The sequence below is a fragment of the Leuresthes tenuis genome, unplaced genomic scaffold (assembly GCF_036924035.1).
Source record: "Leuresthes tenuis unplaced genomic scaffold, fLeuTen1.0.hap1 SCAF_22, whole genome shotgun sequence".
Classification (NCBI taxonomy): Eukaryota; Metazoa; Chordata; class Actinopteri; order Atheriniformes; family Atherinopsidae; genus Leuresthes; species Leuresthes tenuis.
Window position 1 is genome coordinate 13,244,242 of NW_027325376.1, and position 27,468 is coordinate 13,271,709.

The 27,468-nt window shown below is 39.8% G+C and overlaps 2 protein-coding genes across 3 annotated transcripts; one reads left to right on the top strand and one right to left on the bottom strand.

Moving 5' to 3' along the window:
• Nucleotides 1-5,097: 5,097 nt before the first annotated feature.
• Nucleotides 5,098-11,136, top strand: LOC140282210 (N-acylneuraminate cytidylyltransferase-like). Its single transcript, XM_072376798.1, is given in 9 exon segments — nt 5,098-5,472; nt 6,540-6,682; nt 6,771-6,926; nt 7,662-7,798; nt 7,922-8,016; nt 8,228-8,390; nt 8,480-8,645; nt 9,998-10,160; nt 10,162-11,136. Coding segments are annotated over 9 exon segments (1,329 nt in total). The 5' UTR covers nt 5,098-5,209; the 3' UTR covers nt 10,205-11,136.
• Nucleotides 11,137-14,105: 2,969 nt separating this feature from the next.
• On the bottom strand, nt 14,106-26,956 carry LOC140282209 (E3 ubiquitin-protein ligase TRIM21). Of its 2 annotated transcripts, none has more exons than XM_072376796.1 (15): nt 26,937-26,956; nt 22,981-23,122; nt 22,515-22,773; nt 20,688-20,902; nt 20,438-20,542; nt 19,383-19,478; nt 18,534-18,767; nt 18,303-18,450; nt 17,855-17,902; nt 17,180-17,206; nt 16,247-16,311; nt 16,030-16,140; nt 15,675-15,793; nt 14,471-14,567; nt 14,106-14,316 (listed from the first exon to the last, which is right to left on the bottom strand). In XM_072376796.1, exons 2-15 carry the CDS (start codon nt 23,119-23,121, stop codon nt 14,164-14,166), a joined length of 1,818 nt encoding a protein of 605 aa, XP_072232897.1. In that variant the 5' UTR covers nt 23,122; nt 26,937-26,956; the 3' UTR covers nt 14,106-14,163. The 2 variants fall into 2 exon arrangements, with proteins under 2 accessions (XP_072232897.1, XP_072232898.1); XM_072376797.1 differs by lacking the exon at nt 26,937-26,956 and adding an exon at nt 24,337-24,357.
• Between the last annotated feature and the right edge of the window lie 512 nt (nt 26,957-27,468).

The following is a 27,468-nucleotide window of genomic DNA, read 5'->3' on the forward strand; positions in this document are numbered from 1 at the left end:
TTCACTCTGAGGAATTTGTAGCTGCTGACCCTTTTCAACTTTAGCATCTCTGACGTGGACAGGCCTGGGTCTGCCACACCTTCCATGCTGCCTGCTAAAGTCGAGAAGACACATTTGGGCGTAATCTGGGCTACTTTTAGGCCTTCCCTAAGAAAATGCAGATTTAAGCCATGTTTTGCAGATCTGTGACTGTGTTCAAAAAGCCACACTCATCTGGATTTAGTGGCTTTGTTCAAGGCTAACTGTGGGTCATAAGGAAAGTGCTTTCTGGGTTGTTTCATCAGCACATTTTGTATTGATGTTGGACTGATGTGCAGCACAGCCATGAATGAGAAAAGAGTGGTGCGCAAAGTTGTCACCAACTGGAGCCTGCCTGCTGAAAGGGAGAATGTGCAGCTGCAGGTGTTTTTTCAGAGATTTTTTTTTTCAGAACATATATAGACTTTTATTGGAAAGAGAAAACAAACACTATTTGGTGGAGCTGTAAACAACCCACAGGCAACAGAAATGTGTCCCTGACCACTTGTTGCTTTTTGTAAGACGTCAGAAGCAACTAGAAACACTGGTTTACTCTGCCACACTATTTCATAAGCTTTTTTTAAAACATGTATGTCGAAAACAATCAGGGCAATCAATTATTTGTAGTGAGGTGGGAAGTACATTTTAATCTGACATTCAGTATGCAGGAAGTATAAAGACAAGAGTAAAGTACCTCAAAACTTAACCTAAAAACAATTCTTGTTTCACAGAAATAAGTTTCTGTGAACACAGAAGCAATTTGTTGCTGTGGAAAATCCATAGACAAAAATCAGCCTTCCAGCACACTTGCAGCTAACTTCTTTTAACTGTACAGAAGAAATAACAGTGTAAACATAAAAGGGTGTGGTACTATCGCAAGTTAGAGGTGGAATACTTCTTTGGTTTGTTGTAGCTATTTGCTCAAGGAGATGGAAAGAGTCCAGTTTGATGTTGATTGAATTATAGAGATGGAAGACGTAGTTAGTGGTGTCTTCAATTTGATTGAGGTATCTAATATATTTCATATGCCTATGAAATATAAATTCATAGGCAAACTCTTCATTGAATCACTTCTGACTTATGGACCGCACCTTTTTTGCCTCAAACATCCAACCTGTTTTGCTTTGCAGCCCTGCTTTGGATCAGTTCCAAAAACAGCTTTGTTCTGTACAGCATCTTAGATTTACATGAAATCTTTTTAAACAGATGCCTAATATACACTTGTTGTAGATCTCTGCTGCTGTCGTGTGTATTTACATTTATTTTCTCCGTCTTGTGTTTCCTTGTGACGTGTTATCTTTCAACCAGACATCCTCTCTTTCAACACCTGTTACGTTGAATGGGCAACCAAAGCAAACTTCTGATCAAAGCAGAGTTTGTCTGCAGTTGATTGTATGGTTGAACAGGAAGGATGGGTCCGAGCTGGTTATGAAGGACCAGAGGAGTGGTGCAGGAAGAATGAAGGAACGGTATGCTGCCTGGGCTGTTGGAGGAGTTCTGGCAGATGAGTTACTCACCCTCTCTATCTGCTTTGTTACATAGCCTTCCTAACTGTCACTGATACTGTCATTTACAGAGGGATTACTGATGGGGCCTGCAAGGGACAGGCCCGTGTTGAGATTTATTTCTGAAAAATCATTCAAGCAGCTGAAGACAGAAAACCCACAACAGACACCAAACTACAACAAGGAGAGACTAAACGTTAATAAGGACACAAACACATATTAAAGAAATAGGATGATTGCAACAAGTGAGAAAATGACTACAGAGATTCAGGAAACAACCAAAAAGGGGAATTGGAGTGATTACAAGAAGAACAAATTACTACATGGAGATTACAAAAAACAGAGACAGAAAACATTTATGGACCCAAAACAACCACAGAGACATACATAGGAGACTCAAAATGTCTACATAGACAAACAACATGACCAAAAAGAGACAAAATAACCAGACAGACTTAAAGAGACAAAACAACATTTACAAAAAAACTGCAGTTACAAGATGACCAGAAGAGACAGCGATATCTGCAAAGTCAAAACATTAAAAAAACTACAACAAGAGGACAGAAGTTAAGACAGAAGTTTCCATATAAAGGCATGAAATCTCTTCAGGGAAATGGCCAGGAAGTCACAAAACAATTACAGAAACTAAATGTCTACATGGGAGAATACTACAAGGAGACAAAAGTGATCATAGATGTGTAAAAATGACCACAAAGAGAAACAAAAGCTCCAAAAAAGACAAACAAATGCAAAAATGACTTAGAAATGATCACAAAGATGCACAAAACATCCGTACAAAACTGCCAGAAAGAGATACAAAATACTACAAAATTAATACGCAAAGATCACAGAAGGACGTTTTGTCTCTTAATCAGTGTCTAATTTGTATGTTTAATGGTGGGAGGACGGCTCTCGTAACCGTTAATGCCAGTATATTTGTCACACTTGTTTCACATATTTGGCTCACTCTTGAACCAAAACATCCTTTGTCTTTCTAAAGTCTCTTATTACTGTTCTTCACTTATTGACTCTCCTTTCATCAGCCTACACGTCAAACTAAACTGATTGAAACAAAGAAAAACATGTAGCGTGAGAGAGATGGAAAAACAAACGGTCCCAGAAGCAGCAGAGCCACTTTCCACCTGCCCAACCGGATCGACTGCCTGGTCCCTTCGACACGTCTAGTAGGTGAGGGGACAGAGACTTGGTGCTTTGGTTTGCCGGCCAACTTCCGTTTTAAGATAGTTGACTTATGTGAAATGAAGATGAAGCGGTGGAAAAGAAAACCAACAGTTGTTGTTCGTTATATCAGAATAACTTTCAGTTCTGGTCAGATGCCTCCCCCCCTGCCTGTGTTCCTCCATCACTCTGTGGGCATCATGTTAGTGTCGTAGATTAGTCGTCATGTTTTGGTTTGATTTGTTTTCTCACCAGTGGGTGGGAGCTCTGGTCAGGTGGCATACCTGTGTATGTCTTTCCAGTAAAGCCTTGCGCCTGGATAAACTTCTCACCCAAGAGGTGGTGCCAAACTCACGCCAGACAAGAAGGGCACGAAGAAGTGGAAGGAGAACTTATGTGGATGTCACCTCCATGGTTCTCCACTGAAAGACTACAGGGACACGTGGAGAGTGTCAAGCACCCGTCAAACAATCTGATTAATTAAATAGATAAATTATTCAACAAAAAAACAAATAGCCTATGTTCAGGCTTCAGTAGCTGATTATTGCCAATCTGGGGCAGCAGATACCAGCTGTCAAAATAAAAAGTTGAGATTTAAAAAAAATGCTTTATTTGAAGGGAATTCATATTTGACCAATAGGTCCCTCTGGCTCAGAATTATAAATATTAGATCAATCATACAGTACGTTTCAATTGCAACTATATAAAATGCCTCTAATAAACTTAAGGGACCACAGATCCTGTGTAATAATCTCCATGTCTTTGAGATAGGAGGGCTCCCTTGCTGTCACTACAGATATCAGTTTTCCACAGATTCTGGATTTGGGTCTGTTGATGACATTAATATTGTTCTTTTTCAACCCTTTGATTGAAAGCTTATTTTCAGAGTCAGTAAAACATTCCTCCATCCATCCGATTTCAGGGTCACGAAAGGAAAATGGAGTCTTCCCCATCAAGTCTTATCTTTCATTCATTGTCAAATGAGTCTCGCTGTCGCTGCTTTTATTCCTATTCTGGATGATGGTGAAGTCAACAAGTGAGCACTTCAGGTTCTTTACAACAGCTTGTTAAGACCGTGTAAAGTGAATTCAGTCATTTTCTTCTAAACACATTAAATAGGTCATCAATGTATTTCTCAACCATGCGTAAAAAGCATTTCAACCATTTAGATTGGAATTGTGGAGCTAGGCTTCACAAACTGTGTTTCAACATCAGGATTTAATGGGCGGGTCTGAAATCACCGCCGCGTTTGGTATAAACCCGCCCTTGCTGCTGTAGCAGTAAAACTACATTCAGCGCAATCGCCTCGGTGATTTTCCCCGCTCGGTCCCGAGTCTCGGACAGCATAGCACGGTAGTTTGCAACGAGCTGGCAAACAACTGTAACTTGCTCGCCATGTCTCCTCCTCGTTCATCTTCCCTGGATGCCACAGTGTCCAGGGTAGTGGCTCCATTACTTTATTTAGATTTCCAAATGACAACGGCATCAAGAAACGGTGGATCGATTTTGTTAGGAGCTACTGTGGAACTTAATAATCACCACCACCCCCGGTCTCTGCAATGTCCACTTTAACCCTGATAGTTTCACCAGCTATCACCAGGTAAAGTTTGGATTCCTGAACAGTCCGTTGAGGCTGGTCAGGGGAGCCGTGCCGACCGTCTCCCTTCCCGGTGTTGCTTACGTTCTCTCATCCCGCCAGCAGCAGGTGCCATCATCATCATTATGTGCCCGTATACATATTGCTAACTTGCATATTAGGAGAAATACGTTACAATTCTGTTGCAGAATGTGAGGCACGAGGTTATGCATTTTCATTGTCTGACTCAGTCTCAGTGTCTGGCTCTGACGGCTCAAACATGTAGGACTGGGTCACTGCGATGCTGTTGTTAACTCTCGCGCCCGTTGCTACTGTTGCTACGTCACACGGAGGTAACGTGGGCGTGGTTCCAGGGCATTCAGCGGACACGCCCCCACAGTCCTGGAGCTGAGAGTACTGCTCATTTTTACCTGATTTTGACACCTAATTTCATAAACATATCGTTATTTTTAAGCATTCAAATTTGGCTGGGTGATTAATAACACTTTCTTCTTTAGTCTGGCAAAATCAAAACACATTTATTTTCACTTTACACGGTCTTTAAGCTCTGCAAAACATGTCTTACAAAGCCAGGATGCTCAGCTATTATCTGAAATAGTTTCGTTTCACATGTGCATTTTGTTTGTTTTAACACTTTATTTTTACAAATCAATAATCAGAAACGCCGATTGACTGTCCTCCATGTCTGATGATTCCATCATTTCTGCCAAGGGTTGCAGAATGTCATGTCAGAAAGTCATAAAACACTTTAACATTCCAGTCCGGTAGGTGGCGGTATCAATCTCTTAAAATCCACAGAAGAAGGAAGAATATAAACCAGCCTCTGGATTGGGCAGAGTTGCTGTGTTAGCTGGAGTTCTACACGTAGACCTTGGACAAATAATTGGATGTTAATGTCTTTAAGGCCACAATGAAACGAGCTCAGAATGAGAACGGGAAGCGGGACGGCATCGTTACCGAGGAAGCCCGAAGATGCGATGAGAGTTACAAAGTACCCGAGAAGAAGACAAGAGGAGAAGCTGCAGAAGGACGAGGGAAAAGACATACAACAGCATTAATTCTGGCCAGGGGTGGAAGTAAGGGGATCCCGCTTAAGAACATCAAGCTGTTAGCTGGGGTTCCCCTCGTAGGCTGGGTTCTGAGGGCTGCTCTTGACTCCAACTTGTTCGACAGGTAAATATCACTACTATAACAACATCGTATACCTGCTTTCATTTGCTTACAGGCATTGACTTAAACTGTGTGCGGTTTGTCACGGAGAACACAAAGTCATAATTTCTGGCTCGTATTGTGCTCTTACAAAAGAAATGGAAAAGTGTCTAAATGAGAGGAGTTTTATTGGGAATTCGGTTGAATTATTACCGAAACTAGGCGAGGCAACGACAATGTAAAGGCCGTTTACAAACCGGAATGCGCATTAGCTGCATTTAGTTATTTGGCAACATAAGATGAGGTTTATCCGACTTCCCAAGACTAATTTCCAGGGATGTTTGTAAAATGATTTCCCGGCTTGGAACTCGGAACGGTCAATGTCAGGGAACGCACCATAGATAACAGTACGCGTGTCTGTTGGTGCGTTCGAGTGCGCCTCGGTTTACTGTTTACAGGAACGGTTTTCCCTTGCTGTAATGGGCAGATAATGACAAAGAATGTTGAAAATCTCTGTACAACATAAAATGTTGTGAGGTCACAAGTCTACAGTATGAATCTGACAGATGTTGGAGCCTACTTAGCACAGGGGAACAATGTTTGTTTGAATTTCCAGTCATAAGGCTGTGTTTTCCACTGCTGTGAAGGACAAATGAACACAAAGAGGGATGAAAATCTCAAGAGTTTTTTTTCAGACTGATACCAAATTGCATCTGTAGGTACTGTTTTAAAAAAGGTTCTCATGTTTCCTTGTTTAAATGAACAGTGAACAATTGCCAAGGAATTATTTAATATTTTGCATGACTATATGTATAATTTGCATTTGATCTTATTAGCCTCTCAGCCTCTGCATGAACTTGAACCATCAGAAATCTCTTTAAGTCATATTCGCTAATTCTAGATTTTTTTTATTGTAAAACGACATAAAAACAATAATTTGTTTCAACTGACTCCCTAAAGGGATTCATTGTCAAATAAGCTATTATGAAAATGATTCTAAAAGTTCAATTACAGATGATACAAGACACGACAACATAAACAAAATAACAATAATGATATTAATGATAGCATGTCTGCATTCATTCATTCAGCGTGTGGGTATCAACAGACCATGACGAGATCGAAAAAGTGGCGAAATCCTTGGGAGCCAAGGTGCACAGAAGAAGTCAAGAGGTCTCCAAGGACACTTCTACTTCAGTGGAAACCATCCAAGAGTTTGTCAGCCACAACCCAGGTTTGAAACCCACACCTAAACCGCTCCAGGCTTTCCAGTAAAACTACTGCAGCTGTTTACTTTGGAACAACTTCCTTTGTGTTAACAGATGTGGATGTGATATGCCACATCCAGGCTACATCTCCGTGCCTCCACCCATTTCACTTGAAGGAGGCCTTGGAAATGATCACGATGCACGGCTACAGTTCGGTCTTCTCTGTGGTCAGGAGGCACCAGTTCCGCTGGAAGGAGGTCAAGATGGGATGTGAGTCAACAGATGTCACTTGATCTGTTTGTTTGTTTTTAAGACGAGATTACTTTGTGTCACAGCTTCACTTTCGGGTTTGGTTGGGGTCATTTTGACCCTCAACTGTCACACAAAAAGACCGGGGACCATTGTAGTATCTTCTCTCTCAACACTTTATGTGGCAGCTCAGAGTATTCGGTTCTTCTTTGGGGAGTTTTAACCTTTATCTCCCAAAAGGCTCCTAGTTCTGTGAAATTCTCGAGCCATCTTCCATGCATCACGTCACAGGTCAAGTGACCGTGAAATCCATAGGAGAACCTTTGACTTTTACCTGTTCTCTGTGTTGAATTTTGAGGTTTTTTTACTTGGTTAATTACCTTGTTGCAGAAACATGATGTTTCCAGCATCTCAGCCATGTGATATTAGCCTCCATTATGTGCTAATATTTAACCAAATCCATCCTTCCCTCCACCTTTGAAATCTGATCCCTGTGCAAGGTCGATCTACTTTTTGGTGTTTTTTTTTTTTTCCTAACAGCAGGTCTCGGTTTTTGGGCTTCCAGGTCTCAGTTTGACCTCGACTCTTCCGTTTCCCTTCCATTTCTTATTTAAATTACAAATAGAAACCACTTCCTTGATGGACTTTGGTCTTTTATATTTTTGAAAAAGTACTTGGCAGCTCAGTCCCTCTGTGCAAACAAGAAGCGGGTGCAAAACGTTTCTCTTGTATTTAATGGATCCTGTTTCCTCCCAGCCGGTGAACAAACTCAGCCTGAGAATCTGGACCCCAAGAGTCGACCGCGGCGACAAGACTGGAATGGAGAGCTGTGTGAGAACGGCTCCTTTTACATTGCCACCAAGGACCTCGTAATGAAAGAGGGGTGTTTGCAGGTAATTGTGCTGCACGGCTTCCATTCGGTGCTCCGAAAAAGTATCAAGATGGGGGAATGCTGTCCATCAGCTTCTTTGTGTAATGGCGTGTCTGATGTCATGTCTGTGCTGACCTCTCTTTAGGGTGGTAAGATGGGCTACTATGAGATGCAGCCAGAGTACAGCGTGGACATAGACGTGGACATCGACTGGCCTGTGGCAGAGCAAAGGGTTCTCAGGTGAGACGCAGAAACTAACGCATAAAATAATTTAGGCCACTTCTCATATGTTGTGGGCCACTCCTACCCATTCTTCTTCTCTTTTTTTTCCTCCTTATTTTTCTGTCCTTCCCGTCTGGACGCCCTGCTGTTTTCAGATATACTTTATGTCTTTTTGTCAGAGTTTTATTTTTTTTTTTTTGTGTGGCTCCGTCTGTGCATCTTCCAACAGGTATGGTTACTTCGGTCGGGTCACGGTGCGCCTGATGTTCTGTAAGGTTTCGGGATGCTTAACCGATGGTCGGATCTCTCTGTCCGTATCCCAAGAAGAGATGGTGTCTATCACCTCCAAAGCCGTAGAGGGCCTTGACAAGCTGAGGAAAGATGATGTGGAGGTTGGATTCCTCAGCTGTGTATACACTGATGTTGAGCTGCTCTGTATGTCACATAAACTCACTTACTACCCTCTGTCTCTCTTCACCAGGTGCTACTCCTGACCTCTGGCAAGGACCCTGTTGCCCAGTCGTTGGCTGACAAACTGAGCCAGAGGACGGGCTGCCAGGTGATGCAGGTGGGAGAGGAGCCACTGAAGGATCTGCAGCCAATTGTTGAGCAGAAGAAGCTGGACTGGAAGGATGTGGCGTACATGGGTAAAGCAGCCACACCTTTATCCTCTCATGCAAATATAATGCGCTTGGGTCTTTGGCACCCGTGTGGAGACGTGTCACGATTTGTGTTTAAACAAGTATTCTATCTATAAGCTAAGTTGTAGACAATAAGCATGTTTACAGCACATTAGAAAAAACTAAATGTTGTTTTAGTCCAACCGTAACCGGACTTTTAAAATGCATGTAAACATGTTAATCTCTCCAAAATCATACAAAACCGAACTTCTCAAAAACAGACTAACACACCCGGGTTTTGTGGTTGGGAGTCGGATCACTACTTGTTGGACGTGCTCACCTAGACTCAGTTGGGCCTAGGCGCTCTGCACATGCTCCAAAGTCTCGTGTTTTTTTGCATAGTTACAAATTTTTTTTAAAAAAAGACAGCAAACAAACAATCTGCTCATTAAGACTGCTTTTCGTCTAACAGTCTGTCGCTCTGCTCTAATAGAATTCTAGATGTTATATCTGCAGCCTCATCAGACAAAATAGCCATCGAATTGACTGAAAGACAACGTCTGTGCACTGAGTTTAGTCAACTGTGCACGTCAAGGCGCTAAATGAACTGTTAAGCCTGTTGGTGACGAAACGGCCACTGGTGTTTATGTTGTGCCTCAGTCTGATTGCATGTAGTTTTGAATCGACTTTGGAGCAAATTAAGTCAGTTAAAGTAAAACAAAAGTACTGTTCTATGCATAAAAATAAACAAACTAAAGGTTTGTTTCAGCTTATGTTCAGGGAAAGTTTGACATTTGGTGGAATATTTGAGTTCTCTTTAAGTTTTCCATGAAATATCTGCGACATGCCACAGAAAAACAGTACAACAGCTCTTTATTCCACCAAGACTTTACACCTGGATTCACACTGACCTCTTATGGGCCAAGGTGTGACCCACTCACCTCTCTCCTCTGCAGGGTCTGCCTCTTTTGAAACTTGGCAGCACTTAATAACCCACGAAGCACATCATTCTCCTATTACCAAGCCTACAGTAAATGGCCTGAGACCTCAGACCCCACACACAGTTGACAAAGCTTTTCCTTCTGATGTGGACCCCTTTCAGCAAGTGAGGCATACTTCAGTGGATCTGGTTGGTGGATTTCTTATTCCAGAACCAGTCTGACTGTTGCCACCTGCTTCCAGTCTTTATCCTAAGCTAAGTTGCTGGCTGTAGTCCCCCATCTTGGCTCTTCAACACGATCAACTCTGCTTCTCGTTTCAGTTGGCCTTTAACTGACTAACTTGAGATGGAAAAACAGAAGCCAAAGTGGCAAGAAAACAGTCCGCTGCTAAATTGCTCTTTGTAATCGAAGAGTAACTTTTGTTTTTCCTCCTCTCAGGCAGCGATGAAGAAGACGCCAGTTGTCTGAAGCTGGCAGGTTTGAGTGCTGTGCCCAGAGGCGCTTCTGTGGAAGCCATTAATGCTGCAAAGTACACCTGCCACAAGGTTGGGGGAATGGGAGCTGTGCAGGAGTTTGTTGAACACATCCTCCTGCAGAAGAAGGACTCAGATGGAGCAGGACCACATCGACCGCACTAACTTCTGATGTGAAAGTCCACATGTTAAGGTTTTAAGAGTCACTGAAGCAATCAAAAAATCCAGAGTCTAGTCGGGTCAAAATGAGTTTCTTTGAATGGCTTCGTAGAGTATTAGTGTCTCGATTGATTCGTGTGGTTTTTGTTTTTTTTCTATTTGATAATTAAACTGTCAAACAAACTCTTCATACCATTTTCAGTGAAGGTGTACTTTCAAAGTCTTGGTTTTGTGTCTTTAAAAGCTTAATAATTACAAATACTGCTGATGACATACACCAAATACTTGAACTCAAAAGAGGGAACAGTTACTGCACTGTTGCTTTCTGGGCCTAAATTGGCTTTAACTTCGTCCAAACTACTTGCCAAAATAAGATAAATGGGGTTTGTGTTGAACCTCATGATAAAATTCACACATACAAGATATGACTGATCACCTTTCCTCACTTTTGTCATAGAAGCAGATACAGTTGTGAAGTAAAGCAGCTTTTACCACCAACTCTGTCCACCTCTGGACGTAACTAATAGTCATGAGCGAGTACAGCATTATCTGTATCTGTTAACTATATGAATTCTCTGTATCCGTAGCCGTTCTCGGAGTGGGCGGGACCTAACCCGGAGGTGGGCGGGGTTTAACCCGGACGTTGGTGTGGTTGTCTTGAAACGGGCAGGGCTTTAACCAGTGTTATTTTAAGCATGCAATTGATATGGGTTGATCAGAAATTGCTATGTTTATTGCTGATTAGAAAACTATTTACAGGGCAGCATCAGCATTGAGATTCAGATCAATGGTTTTGATCACGATAGCAAACAAACTATTTACAGAACAAGTTTTGCACCAATGAATACAACACATGCGGTTGCAATTATGAAGTAAAATGTAATGAGCAAGAGTTTTCATACTCAACATAACTTTCTTTTTTTTTTTTTTTTGATCAGTATTATTTTTTTGGTTCTTTTTTTTTTTATTTCCACACCAGCTGTGTGTGTGTGTGTGTGTGTGTGGCTTAATTTGTAATATTTATACCACTACTACCTTTATTTTTTCATGAATTACAGCAAGAAATTGTCAGGAACTGGTTAGAGGCAGCCGAGTTTAAAAAAAAAAAAAAAAGAAAAAAGCAGGCAGAAACGCAACGCGAGTCGCATTCTATCAAGCACCGCGTCTGAACGTACCAGAACACTTCTGGTTCTAAGTAACTACAAACCGAAGTAAAAAGCTTGAAGCTGAAGAAACACTAAATAACTAAACATCCCTAAAACTGCAAGGCCTTCTCTGCTGGCCTAAAAAATATCTGAATCACAGACTGATGTTAATTATGTTTTGTCCATGTGAATACTTATTAAATAATTCCAAATGGTCTCTCCGCTTCCTTTCATAGCTTTTCCCTTGGTTGCGCTGTTTATAGACGTGTATTTTGATATTAAAGCATTTAACCAATCACATTTTAGCCATAATTTGTTGCCAGGGTAAAATAAATTTGCCCGAAGGCCTTCACAATTAGTTCTGCGGGCCCTGTAGCATAAAATAAGTGTCGATCAAACTGTTGTTTCAACCAATCAGATGAGTTGGCAACACCAAGGCCTTTTAGCTGGCCAACGGTGACGTCAGCATATTCATACCCTTTGATTGGATAGTCGGAGCCAGAACTATAGGGTATATACAGAGTATACTGTCTATCTCTCTATATATATAGATAGACAGTATACTCTGTATATATATATATATATATATATATATATATATATATATATATATATATATATATACTCTTTAGCTCTGGCCAGAGCTAGCAAACTGCATCTGTAGCGAGCTGCACAAGCAAAATATTATTATGTTTATTTAATAGCAGTTTTGTCAACCCACAATGGCTGATGGAGGAGAAGAAATTGATTTTAAACTTTAAAACTTATGCCAGAAATAGGGCAGGGCAGGCTCGACTTTCATCATTAGCATAGATGCCGATAGTAAAGGACTTTTGATGGAACTGAAACACAGGGATAATCCGTAAGACAGAGTAATGAGGAATGAAATAATCAGGATTTTTGGTGAGTAAAATTTTGTTATTTTAATAGATAATATGAGTTTGTTATTGATGCTTTTCTATGTGTGTGGCAGCTGTAGCTGCAGTAGAAGGAGACTTGTGCGCCCCAGGTTTGTTTCTTCAGTATATGCGTTTATTCTGGCTACACAAGTAATCCACCTGCGATGCAACAGCTGTTTTTTACGGCCATAAAATAGTTATTGAGGGTGGATTGATTCAGACAGAGCACTATTGGCTTAGGTGTGAAATGCACGGCCCACCACTGCTAAAACTACAGTACAACCAAAAATGGACCTCTTTAGAGTCGGTGTTGGGGTTACCTGTTGTAGACTACTGTACAAACAGGATGGTGCAACATGACGTAGGAACATTTTTTTTTTTCATGAAGTAACGTGAACCCAACATTTCTTATTTTGACCCAGTTTTACACTAATGAAGACAAAGTTATGAATACTATTTTGTATCTCAGCCAACAGGTTTTCCTAAATGTGACACAGCGGAATTTAAGGACAAACAAAAAAAAGTGATTACCAGGAGTTACTGCAAATTTTCAATTGTTCTTTATTTGGTGAGTGTATCATTTTGACAGAATGTGCTCACAGACATCTCATAGCTGACGCTGGTTAGAGCACTTTTGCAGGTATCTCATATGGTTAATAAGTAAAGGGTAACAAATGTAGAAATGAGATCGTTAACTCATGGCATTGAGGCTAGTATCATCCTATCCCTACCCAACCCTTTCATTTGATTTTTAATATCTGCTTAAAAAAACATAAAAAAAGGACAAACCCAAGATTGAAAGTTTGAAAACTACTGATTTATTTTTCAGCAATGCTTCAAATGTCATAATTATCACATTTTTTTTTCCAACAACAAGGTTTATATTCAAGCATGTTGATACAAATACCCAAGAAATATATTACAGATACCTTAGTAAACACATCTGACAAACTCTTAACAGAAAGGTTTTCTAAAATGCAACAAAAGCACAATTCCACTTTGTTTATTCATTTTAAACTTTATTTTTTCAACTGACCAATGATTCTCTGGCCAAGTGTAGCACAAAGTGGTTCGCTATGACCCATCTTTGCTTGGAGGGTCTAGCTTTTGGGAGTTGTTCATTTATACCTAAGCGTGACACCCACACCTGTCACCAATAACTGTGATAATTGTAGAATCATCCAGGGAGTGTTACTTGTGTATTCTATGAACTTTTCTTGGCCTCTCTACTGTTTTCAGAAGACAATTTTTTGATTTGTTCATATCTTCTGAATACAATGGAGTTGGAAAGACAATGAAACTCGCCTGCTTCGTGTCTGTGCCTTAAAGGTCCCAATTGATTAACAAATGACAGATTTAGGTGCTTGTTGCATTTCATTTAGTGGTGAAAACGTGTCTGTTCTCATGTCTCTCCACAGGAGGTACAGCGGGGGGAAAAATAGCCACAGTTGATAGAAAAACAAATGTTTATCTCAAAAATATAATTTTTCTTTTTTTTACCATGTGCTCAGCTTTCATTGAGAATAAACCTAATAAGAAGGGCAGCTAAGTATATTGATAGCACTTGTTTGAAGCTACAAACAGTAGCTGTTAGCCTAGCTTAGCATAATAAACAAATATTGGTTTAAACAGTTGGCACAGTTCAAAAGAAAAACATAAAATAAAACTAATAATATAAGAAGGCACTTAAACTGAGCTTTCCAGGAGTTTTTTTTTTTTTTACTTGCAGCAGTTGCTATGTAAGTGCTAGTCTTTATGCTAAGCTAAGCTAAGCAGCGTTTGGCTTCGTTTTAACCATCGAAGAATAGCAGATGTCATCAACAAATGGTCACATTAAAATCAAAACTGCTTCATCTGACATGCTAATGAAAAGATTCAAGAAGCTCGTCACAGATTTATTGTCACAGATCATGTTTTTAACACAAGTGTTACTCTGTCGTGTTAACTGGTGTGATAATCAGTGGCCCGTCATTCTTTCCTGATTTATTAGTGCAGGGGCTGAAGAAGGGGTAGAGATTTTCAGTGAAAATGTCATTGAAAGTATAGATGTGGACTTTGGCATCGACGTTGTAAAAAGACACCTGTAGGGTGGAGCACAAACAGTATAATTACACAACAGATTATAGGGAAATACAGACTACCTTTAGCCGTACATTTATCAAAAATACTCCTCAAAATGTTCATAATATTAAGCAGAGTCAGAACAGTTATTTAGACATGTCTTCCATCCTGTACCTGTCCTTTCTCATAGTCCACAAATATTCCTATCTTATGAGGTCGTAGGTTCACGTGGACGTCTGTGGATGGTTCACTGCGAAAGGCGTATTTACTCCTGAGGGTAGAGATGAGGAGGAGCACAAGAGAAAGAAAGGAAAAGAAAAATGTCAAGACAGTTTGCAAGCAAAACCAACCTCCAGGATTTAAGCTTAGTGGAAATGTACTGAGATGTTTGTGCTACAATGTATAGAAGACTGAAACTGCCATAAATGAATAAGTTAATCACCAGACAAATGTAGCTAAAATAAGAAGAACTTGATGCAATAATTAGTGTATAGAGTATAGAGTGCTTTAATTATTTTCATTTGCATTCATTTAACTTTGGTTTAATACCCCTATTGATTTTATTTAGCATTTCATTTTCAGTTTTACTCAGTTATTATTTAAGCATTTTTTCTTCACTCATTTCTTTGTGTGTTTTGCATGACTGTATTTATTTCTGCATTGTTTCACTTTAGCATTTTCTTTCTCCTTTTAGTCCCCCAGATAACTACAGCCTGAACCCCGGCAGTCGGCATTGTTCTTGGAAAGAAGTTTATGTCAAACACATGAGTTGCTTGACCTCACTCATGATGTGTCTCGCAACACTTTGAAAAGCTCGAATTGTTGAGGATTTAAATTTTTTATTAGTAAAGGTTGATAGAAATAGCACAATGTGAAGAAAGGAAAAAATAATAAATTTGTCTTCGAGGTGGTATGAAAGACAAACCAAAACTTCAAATCTAAGTAGAGTAAATTGATCAAAACTAATTATTCTTGTATATGGCAACTAGTTTTATTTCAAGTTTGTGACCACCATTCTGTCGATTGCAGACATGCGTAAAGGAGGAATATTTCCTCCTTCAAATGATACTATGCGGTCTACTTTATTTGCTCCACACTATTTGATGCAAACATGCTCGATGGTCTTTTTCATTAATGCAATATTTCAAAAGCTTGCTTCAAATCAGCTTGAGACTTAGATGGAAGCGCAGCTATTGTTAACAAGTTTCCTTGTTAGTCCTATGTGAGACCGTTGTATTCTCACTCAGTTCGGTTACATTTTGACATCAAAAACTACTTGGTCAAAGTCAGAAAGAGGTCATGACATGGCTTGAAATGTATCTGTCACAACACTAAGCCAGCGAGTTAAAAAATGACAACTGTCTTTATCTAAACTCACCTGTCTCTTAAACTGAGGAACCAGAAGCCATTGTTTGGGGTATAATCGATCTTCCCTTTCCTGCTGACTGATTGCCTGGCCACACCCAGATCCCAGTCGGTCTTCCCGCCCACCTCCACCTGGTCACCAGAGCCAGAACACGTTTGTGATCAAATACTGAAACTTACTAGAGCCAAATAAAAAGTCTTCACAAAGCTGAAATGTCAAGGTAGTCATGGATTTTTTTATTTAGTTTTTTATAGGAAATCAGTCTTGCTTGACAGCAATTTGTCAAGCAAGACTTAAATACCATTTTACACAATGTTATACTCCGGGTCGGCTGTGGTAACAGCTACAAAAAAAGAGAGCCTTTTACCTCCCAATAGTGTCTCCCAGAAGAGATGGCCTCCCTCCCCAGGACACAGACAACTCTGTCGAACCTCTCCGGGTAGTCTGGCATAAAATGATGTCGATCTCCACACCTCACCTGCAGAGAACATGCAGATTATCAGTGCCAACCGTTACACACTGTATGGCTTAAAAAACAGGGGTTATCTCTGAGTGACAAACTACAGAATGCTGCAGTGTCTCACACTTTTCATGTCCTCTGAAAGCATCAGCCTGGGATGGGCAGTATTGGAGTCCAGGGTCACATCCACTGTGTTGAAGAAAGAGAAATAATTCTGGTCTTCTTTAGTTTATTTTGCATTGACATAGTTTTTTAAAAATGTTTTAACTGATAAACTTCTAAACTCCACTAAACCTCATTTCATGTCATGGATCTACCATGTTTTTTTTTTTAAAGTCTCACTGGATTGGATTGATTATGTAATACCTTGTCCATATGTAATTTTTATGGGCAGCTGCAATTTATACAACTTCCCTTCTGGATCAATAAAGTTTTGCTAAGTGTAATTCTGTAATTCGATGTAAATATTCCACAAAACTTCAAGAATCATTGACAACTAAAAAGTTGTCCTTTTTTTTTTTAGTCATGAAAATAGCACAAACAAATCATTTTAAAAACGTGATAAATAAAGTAAAATAAATGTAATACATCTACTCTTGCAACATAATTTGATCCTATGTATTTATATATATATAATTAATTTGGTCCTAGGAAAATAGGAAAACTGACAGCTGTAAATGTTGCTGTTTGTTAAGTGAAATTTCCACCTTTTGATTAAAACACCAGCTGCATCTATATCTATCCAGCTTACCTGCAACAAATAACATTACAGAGCTCTGCATTCCTGCTCCTGCACTAACTACACTGATTGGAATATTATTGGCAGTAAACAGTAATGAAAATGGGAAAAAATTTAGAGTCTATGGCAAATATTTGAGTAAGCAGTGCTGTAAGATTTTTCAGTTTTTCTTATCCTGTGTGTCTGCTGTAAATATGAGATTTCTGATAGCACATTAGGATTTTGCACGGCCCATGAACTTGACAGAAGAATCCACACAAATGTTTTGAAGTTCAACAGTGACACAAACTGGGAGGGTTAGGAATGACTGTTACATACGTGCATACTCCTGCACTCTCTTCACCCCTGCAAAAAAAAAAAAAAAAAAATGACATAATATTACACTGTTACAGCTGACTGTAGAGGCGTCGGCTTAGTTTAAGGTGAAGGCCAGACACTGTCACTGGCTTTTGTGAAGTGTAAACATTTAGAATTGTTCAACTTAGGGTGGAGAGGTATGGAGAACTAAAACTGCCACAATCTGAAAAAAATACATACAGGGCCAAATGGGTTAATTGATATGATGATAAATGCTTATAATTAAGTAAAAAAAAGTGAAAAATTAAACATAACATAACATAAACTAACTTCATTTGTTTAACTTTTTTTACCATGCCTATTTATTTACTTTGCCATTTAATGTTTAATTCAATTTGTTTTTAGTATTGTATGTTGGAAATTTGTTGTTTGTTATTCCTCTATTTATTTAAAAAAAATTTAACCTACGTAGTCTTGCTTTATTATTTGTTATCACTTATTTTCTATTCAAATTTTGCTCTCTATTTAATTTATATACATGTTTCTCTGTTTGTTTCCAGTGTTTTCTTTTTACATTTCTCTGTCTCAGTCTTTGCATCCTGTATGCATTTCTGCTTTATTGTGCAAATGAGCAAGGCTCATTTGTTTTTCTGATTATGGCAGTGTCAGTCCGCCATATTAAGGGATTGAACTCACTGGGCTGTGTTCGGACTGGACTCGGTTCCTCTACGGGGGCAGGAAAACCTGGACACAAACAACATGAAGTATCAGTAGTTGAAGCAAGCCCATATCATGGAACTTAACTTAACTTAACTTAGATAAACTTGCTAGCCGAATCAGGTATCATACTGTAGATATCCCATGCATCATAATGAAGAGCTCAGAATAAGTTCTGCCACTAGAGGGCAGTGTTTATTTGTTTATGATGTATCAAACTATAGTTTCTGACCCCCAAGACTTAATAAAATGTGTTTTTTCATTATACTGAGAACAAGCTCCAGACCAATTTTAGTCCATGTTGTAGGGAGGGACATTTTTTTTCAAATACGTCTCTTTTAAACAGACTCAGTTATTCAACAAACATTTCCTGTTCTTACAGTGTTCATGTTCTTCATAACAGGCTATGATTGGAAATTGCACTGACCCGTTTCTAAAACATTCTTCAGCTCTTCCTGGAACTTTTCCACCAGACCTGCAAGAGATCTGTAGACCGTGGCTGTTCCCAGGTCAGAGTTCAGTGACACCCCAGACCAGTCTTTGGCAGGTGGGGGTCTGGAGAGGATGGGGAATGTCTGGGAACAAAATGAAAATAAATAAAGGGGTGTCAGGGGTATCCTCTTGACTTTAACTTACTAAACCTTACACTCTCACCAACCTTGACACAGTGTATGTGGTCGTCTGATTGGCCGAGCTCAATGAGAGCCTTTTCTCTCCCCTGGAGCTCTTCAACCTCCCGCTCCAGCTGTCGTATCATATTGTCAGCTTGGCGCTCTGCCACCCTTCGGCTGATCTCCATCACCTCCATCAGCTCTGCCTGAGAGCGTTCAATGGCAGAGGCCAGCATGGAGAACAGACACACACTGCCTGCCGTCTCCCTGTCCACCGCCCTCTGGTAAGTTTAAACACGTGATTTAAATCTGTGCTGCAGTTTCTATGTTTTCATGCTTTCTAGCTACATACAAATCTTTGGGGGCACAACCCCCAAATCAGAGTAAAGTTTTTTACTTTACTTTTCCCAAACCTTTTTTTAAATTCAATTTTAAAATTACAGTTTGGGATATAATCATCACATCAAAGAGGCTAATTGATTAGCGAAAACCCTGTTTGAGCTTGGACTAAATCCCCCCCCCCCCCCCCCCCCCTTTTTTTTTTTTTATTTCTAAAGGTTATACACATATACAAATACTAAAACACTTGTTATTGGAACAAAAAAATTGGATCCAGAGTCCAGACCCAAAATCGATATATACCAGTCCAAAAATGTTTGAAAATGCTAAAGTTGAGGTAAAATGCCTCAAGTTTGGTTTAGTTTTTTCACAAATCAACCATGAAACAATTTTTTTAAAAAAAAGAAAAATCTTCAGCAAAAAATCTAATAAAACCAGATTGATATTACATCCCAGTCCCTGTGAAAGTTTGTAGAGGAAGCTGATGCGTGTTCAAGAAAAGCTGACGGAAAATGGAGGACAGGAGAATTTACAAGAATGTGTCTGTGTGTGCTTACCTCCATTTCAGTCACTGACATCCTGATCTCTTCTATCTTTCCCATTCGCTGAAGGATCATCTCCTGGATCTCCTGCTCCGACACCCTCAGCTGTTCCTACAAACACACACACACAGCTGTGCTTTTTGTCACTTCAGAGGACATTACACCCGCTGAAATACGCTGATTTTTATGATGACCTGTCCAAACCCAAGCCACTAATTGCCCAACATAACCTCTCAGCAAGTCCTGCAAACAGGTTTATGTCCACAACTGCACTCAAACACCAGTAGCACAAATAAAAAAAAAACATTTAATTGCTCCTGTTTCTGTCGTTTGTTTTTATTGTTTTATTAAAAATAACTTCTTGTTGTTGCTCCATCACGTCTTCCTTTACGCCTCTGTTGCGTTTTCAGTGATGTGTCGTGGCTAAATTGATCCACATACTTGTTTCATAATGTGATCCATCACTTTGGTTGAGCCTTAAAAGCCTTAAAAATGATCAGTTTGATGACCATGAAGCATTTTACCAACAGAATTGCTCCTGATAACTTTGTTGATTCGGCTGACTTACTTTGATTTCTGAGTACTAATTCTTATTACTAATGAAGTTCATATCAGACCGTGTATTAATAAGCAAGTGTTTCAATGCTTAAAGAAGACGGAGAACACTGTGAGCGTTACATCCGCTTATCATCAACATGTAATAGCGCTCTATTTAACCATGTGAGCAGGTGCAAACTAGTGTCACACTTGGCTCCAAACTCCTGTTATAAATTTGGAGACATTCTTGGAGACATTTGGAGATCAACTTACATGTAAGTCTAGCCAAATTAACTTCACAGACATTGACTTGTTGTTACTTGAAAGGTGATTTATTTTCAGATGACGCTGGGGTTCCAAGAAGGAAATTCTTCATGTCACACGTCAACCATCACCCGCTTTGTTTGTCAATGTACTTCCTCTTACAGCCATTGTTCTTTGTGAAAGAATCATATGCTTACTCCTCCAAATTTTAATGATTCACTCCAAACATCAGTATGCTCTTTATCTCTGTCTCTGTTTTGTTCTCTAACCTTAGTTTTCATCCATTCAGTCTCAACCGTCACAGTGTCGTGATCATTGTGGTCCTCGGTCTCACACTCAGGACAGATGCACACCTGGTCGGTCCTGCAATAAACCTGGAAGTAATGAGAGAGAGTGTTGCACATTATCCTTAAGTATTTCTCAGTAATGGTAATGAGAACAACAAATGTGGTGACGCTCAAACACAAAGCATGCAGAGCTATTTGAATGTGGAAGCAAAGTTTTCAGAGGGTGTTTTACCAGTATTCCCCTCTGGTGGATGTTGCACAAAGGGAGGTCCTGGCTGCTCGCGGCCCCACTCAGAGTGAACCTTCTGCGGCTACTGGAGCGGGAGTTAGGGGTCAGAGGTGGAGGATGAGGGGGGGTGTGGTCTACACTTGTTATCTCAGTGTGGTTCGGGAACGATGACGCCAGTGAGTTTGTGACATGTGAAGGCAAGGCTGAGATGGACTCGCCTGCAAACGAAGACGATACAAAGAAAGTCAAGGGCGCTGTCAGCTGCTGTGTGTTGGTAGTCAGTCCACCACTTTAACACTTAAACATGGAATATTTCTACGACTACTGCAGAGAAAGTTTGTAAGATCGTTGTACAGAACATGTGACGTTTTTTTTATTAAGCTAACAGCAATTCCAAAGTGGTGTTAAGATTCCCACAGAGCTGTGTGGTTGAAGCTGCTGCTGGATCACATGATTCTATCTAAAAAGTCTTATATCATCAGGAGAATATGCCACGACACAGTTTTGATCCATTGTTGAACTCAGAAGTTAGCACTGGGGTGTTAACATATTTGCTCATCAGTATTCGTACATCCAGTAATGGAGAGCTCTGAGAGCCCTGCATGTTCCAACTCGTCAGTCAAATTCATCTAAAACAACTTCTGTCGGGTAACTGAGGTGGCCACCGCCCCCTTTGTTCTCCAACGTGTGCTTGAGGTAATTGTTTTGCTTCATGAAAAAGTTGGAACCAGTCCAAGGTTTTTATGAAACCACTCCATTACACTGCAACAATGAGAAATTCACACGCTGACTGAGCAAGACTTGGATTTTGCGAAGATCACCAGCGTTTCTCGCAGCAAAACCAAAAATCACGGTGGTGGTTCTGGGGAATAAACGCTTTCATCTATGCAATGACAAACATGTAGAGGATTCTTTGCTTCTCACAACCTCTCCCTGGTGTAAGAGTGCTACACCAGGGAGAGGGTGAGAGAATGTAAGAGCATCCCATTGGATGTTATTATGTGACGCTTTCTGTGACAAATTTAAAACATCTGCCCTGAAAAAGATCTACCAAGTTTCTCACTTTGTCCTTCAACAGTCCACAGAAATCTTTTCATATTGGAAATGAAATGTTTAGTAATATCACGTGTCATATCATGAAATTAAGCATTGTTTTATCTGCAACTGTAGCCAGATTTGACTTTAGCTTTCGCATATTTTCTTTATATTAACATTTTCAAGTTCTTTTTCATTCTTGTTGCATTATTTAAATTACTCAGTAACTTTTAGTGTAGGAAGAAGTTAATTGTGGAAAACTAAGGCCACTTAGTTGGAGCACCAAGACTTCACACTTTACTAGAATGTTACTTTTTTTTGGCTATGTCTGCTTCCTTTATACAGTCTTATGATGTCATCAATCCAGGGAGAAAATCTTGTTCTCACTGTGTCAGAGGTTGGTTGATTTAACATGAACGTCAATGCTGAACAGTGAGAAAAATTGTACTCTTGTTGGCTTACAAACCACATTCATTTTGATTAACACGCCCGAAAGTGAAATTTTAAATGTAATTGGCAGTTCCATCATTCGAACGTTGTATAGCCACAGTTTGATTTACAGAAACTCATCAGTGCTGACATAATCCTTGTTGGAGAAAATATTGAGTTACAAAATGGTTGAAGCAATGGAACACAAAGAGAGTCTTGTCATCAGAAGCAATCATAAAGAATCTACTAATAAACCTCTTTATGAAATTACGAACATAAAAAATATAATAGTTTCACTGATAATAATGATTGTGCAAAAAATTATATATCAATTATATATCAGTTACTCGGAACACCTTAGCTTACCCTGAGCAGGACCATCCGTGATCGAGATGGGTATCTTTGGCAAAGGTCGAGGCAATTTCTTCCTCAATTCATCATATAAGCTATCTTGTATGCTTCCATCTCCTCCTCCTCCTCCTCCTTTCCTTCCCCTCTTTTCTCTCCCTGCCACTCCTCCACCTCTCATAGATTTGAACTGCTCTGTGATCTCACGTAGCGTCCTGTTGATCTGGAGGTCCGGTCGCTTCTGGAAGGTCTTCTTACACAGAGGACACTGACAAACCTGTAGGACCATGGAGAAATGGATGTGGTTAAAAAGAACAAAGAAAAACTTAAGAAAAGCATGTACAGCAGAGAGGAAGCGAGGAAAGAAGGAAAGTTAAGAAAAAAAAGTGAGACATAAAATTCAGCTAAAAGGGAAATAATGATGAAAGAGAGAGGAAAGAAGGGATGGGAAACTGGAGGAAGAAGCCCTGACACACACACATACCTTAGCTCCATCCCAGTATCTGTTGATGCAGGACATGCAGAAGCTGTGGCCACATGGTGTGGACGAAGGGTTGGTGAACACATCGAGGCATATTGAGCACTGGAACTGCTCATCAGAGAGGAAACTGCCATGTAAAGACATCCTGTAACAGAAGAGGAAGAAACTCTGATACCAAATTCCCCAGAAAAACAAAATGTGGTGAATCAGCTAGTACAACTTGAATTAATCAACCCACTTTAGTCATTTGGATCTGAGCTAGAACAATCATTTAAACAATTGTTAAGTTAACCAGAAAAGGTAACAATTGAGTACTACTTCCAAAGATTCATTGGCTTTGTAGACCCCCTTATAGCAGAAATAACTTGATATAATTGTTTTATGTAAGACGTCATCAGTCTGTCACATTGTTGTGGAGGAATTTTGGCCCAATCGCAATGTTGCTACTGTGTATTCAGGTTTGTTTCTGCACAGCTCTCTTTAGGTCCCACCAAATCATTCAAGTGTGACATGTTCAAACGTTTCTCGTTCTGCAACTCTGCTGCAGATTTGCTGCTGTGCTTGGAATCATCGTCCCAGCTGGATCTTTGGGGCTCCTGCATGACTTAGTTTCAGCCCAGCTTTAGGTGTCGGACTGATGCTCGGGCTGCAAAGCCAGCCCTAATCATTGTCCCTCCACCACAGCTGGCTTGAGCTGATTTGCTGTATTTGGTGTATGTATTTGTTCTAGAAGTCTTGTGGTTTGCTCAGATGCAACTTTGCAAACCTAAGCTGTGCTGCCATGTTATTTTAGAGAGAAGAGGCTTTTTTTCTGGTAACCCCTCCAAACAAGCCATACTTGTTCAGTCTTTTTGTAATTGTACTAACTGTATTGATCATTAAGAACCCGAATATCCCTAACCCGGTGGGAGGAAACTTAATCAGCAATTTCAGGCTTTTTATGGAAAAATCCTTTGTCCTTATCCTTTTGATTGCTCTATACATTTAAAGCTTCAGCTTCAGGACACTAGTTGTACCTCCTCATTCTACGCAACATGTTCATGCTGTGAGCTGTAGTGAACAGGAGCCTGTGTCAGCCCTCACCATATGAATTTTCTAGTTATATAAACTGACTGCTGTGGCAGTGAAACAGCAAAGGGGTTTGAAACGTCATGAATTATTATCTAACAAGCACTTTAACTTATGTAGCGTCGTCAATCGAATCAGAAGGTCAGTGCTAAGATGTGGTGTTTTGTGTCAAAATAAGGCAAAAGGAAAACTTGGAAGGAGAGAGAAGGAAGGTCAGGATGGTCAAAAAGAGCTTTAAGGGGCTTAAGCCGAAGTTATGAGAGATGAATTGAAACATTATGCAAGACAAACTTATCTCCCTTTGTCACCACAAATCAGATTAGGATGGTCAGAGGATGTCAGGAATGAAGTGGTGCAAGATTCTGCCCTGCACTGTCACGTACAGTATGTTCAAACGCATACAGATATTTTTGTATAGGTAACAATCATGAGGCAACACATTAATACACATAATACACATACATAACACATGTATTTCTGCTTATCCAGTTTCAGTGTTATGCGAGGGGCTGAAAACTATTACTGCTGCTTGATAGTTTAAGCATTTAACAATATACAAGTGACTGCACCCATACTTTAAATATCACTTTATACAAAAGTGTGTCACATTGACCAAACACAGGCTCCAAAGGAGAAACCCAGTTTAACAAAAGGGAATATTTGTACTTTACAAGTGAGCCACACACCAGAACTTGCTCACTTTTGAACCTATAGGTCGATTTTATCTCTGTGCCTCCATCATGTTTTCACACGGTGGAACTGCAAAAAACTGTGAGACTTACATGCCAAACAAGCCATACTTGTTCAGACCTTTTCTAATTCTGCTGTTGTGAACTTTAGCATTTAACATGCTAACTAAGGCCTGTAGAGTCTGAGATGAAGCTGTGGGGTCAATTTCTTTGATTATTGCATAGCCCGACCTCAGGGTGAACTTGCTAGGATGTCCACTCAGCAACTCTCTTTAATGGTTTCCACTTGGTAATAATCCTTTGCACTGTAGAATGATTCAAATTGTTTGGAAATGGCCTTATAACTCTTCCCAGATTGATGGCTAGGAACAATTGCCTCTCTAAGATAATTCAGTAGTTGAATAAATCGGGAACGGATACAAGAAGATCAGAGACCTACAAAGAATTTGTGCCACTAATCTGTCCTGCTCTGACTTCCCATAAGGATGTGCCCTACTTACACAACCTGGCTCTGAACAACAAATGGGTTCAAGAATCAGATTTGGCATTGGCATTATCGGTGAAAATCTGAGTTTCTGTGACAGTGTCGAGGACGGTGAGAATTGTTTACCTCGATGGACCACATCCAAGGAAGAAAAAGTTTTAGTAACTAAACTTTAGAACCCGAGCAATGATGGGTGCACAATCAATCAGATGAGATAAAGATACACTTGTTTGGCTTAGATGGGTCCTGCGTATTTGGTGTGAACTTGAGCAGGACTACCACAGTAAATAGATATACTTGACAGTTGGGAGGCGAGGGTGTGAAAAGGTAATGCAGCCACGTCAAACTGTATCATTTCATGATTGTAGAAACTATGGAAAAGGTATAATCTCAAAGTTTCTAAAAGTTTCACTTCATGTCTGTGTATATTCTCAGTCATCTACATAAAAACGAGGCATCTGAAGTGATCCTCTATGTTGTTAAAGTTCAATTGCCTTTTTTTGTTCACTAACCTGCACAAACGTGTGCTGCAGTGACCAGAAAACAGCCCACATTTAGTGATTAAAAGTGTTTGCTAATACCCTTAAATAAAACTCATGACAGCATCCTACACGTGGATACGAGCACTTTGAACCATGCGCCTTCATGTGGCATGAGATCAAGACCATGTCACATCTGCCACAATGAACATACCTCCAATGGGCACATATTGGGGAGGAGGTCATTTTAGTCAATTAAGTTTGACTTCAGGGAAAGAGTTCTGTTTTTCCACTTTGCTCTTTTTTTTATTATTTACTTTTGACTTGCTCACAGTTCAATTACATTTAGGCATCAGTTTTGGCAATACAACTACTTGGTTAAGGCCAGAAATAGTTTGTGTTTTAGGGATGTTAAATCACAGCCTTTCATTACTCATGAAGGTTTGGTTTGTGACAAGAAGGAAAAGTTGAAGCTCTTTTGGTTGAGCTCCATCGAGATGACATGAATCAGTGGTTTCACACTTAAAACAGCAGGGAACAAAAGAGGAAATAAAAGAATAAAAAACACAGCAGTTAATAAATCAGATGCCCCTTTGTAATACCATCTTCCCTGATTGGTCTGCGAGTTCCTCTGTATCTGTGAAGTGTCTCTCTCTAAAACCTGTTTACCCCAAAGAAAACTTATTTGTAAGGTTAAGACATTAAAAAGCTTGAAGCAGGCACCTGTACTTATAACAATACATTTTGTCAGAGTGAGCTGTATTCGGAAGACTGTTAGATGAGAAATTCCTGCAACCTGAATCAAAACAAACATTAGAGTCAAGCCATGACATCATAAGTAAAGCCTTTCACTTTAAAGTGCTTGACTCGTAATTGACGAGGTTTAGTGTTTTCTTATCTAGAAAGAAGCTTTTTACCTCACATTTAAAAAACAATAATATCTTCAGTAAAATGTAGATTTAGGAGTATCTTCAGCTTTAAATAATTTTTTGTAAGTTTTTTTGAACATGACAATTCGTTGGTTTTGTCGAATTAATTGGAAAGCGTTTGTCAGAGGCAGCCTGTCTTCAATTAATTAATTTATGACGTAAAAAAATGTTACGTTTACATTCTAACACCCTTCACGTGACACGTGGTTGAGCAGCTGGACAGCACATCAGACAATGTTTGTTATTAAAGGTTCATTTGTGCTACTTTAGAGAAGAACTGGAAATGAAAGTGTGGAGGAAAAGCTCATACCTTCAAACAAGCGAGGCTGTTTTTTTCGAAAACTCCTCTGCTCGGCTTTGGTTGTATCCTGATTGTAAATGCTTTTATCTGTAAAGTGTGTCTGCGTCTTAAAGGTGTAGCAATGTGTGTGTTCGCAAGAGTAGTGATATTTCTTTCCAGCAGAACAAAAAGCCACACCCAACCACCTGTCTTTCCCTTCACTGGGTAAATGTGGAAGGACTGGTTATGTTGTGGGAACACAAACAAACATATGCTGTAGAGTAGGCCAAAGAGCAAGATTTTTCTTGCTTCGGGCAGAGAGAAATGACGTTTCCTGCAAGCAACAACTAATAAAGTTTCTTAAATAACAAAATACAAAATCACACCCACAGTGACTTAACAGACTCTGATTGAATAAACATCATCGAATCACTTATGATAGTCGTTAAATTCAAAAGGATTTACTGTCACTTGTGTTACGGTAGAGGCAGAAAAGTGGAAGCCACGCCATGCTGAATGTTGGGTTTGTTTATGCACCATATTATAAGGATCTTGCTTAAAA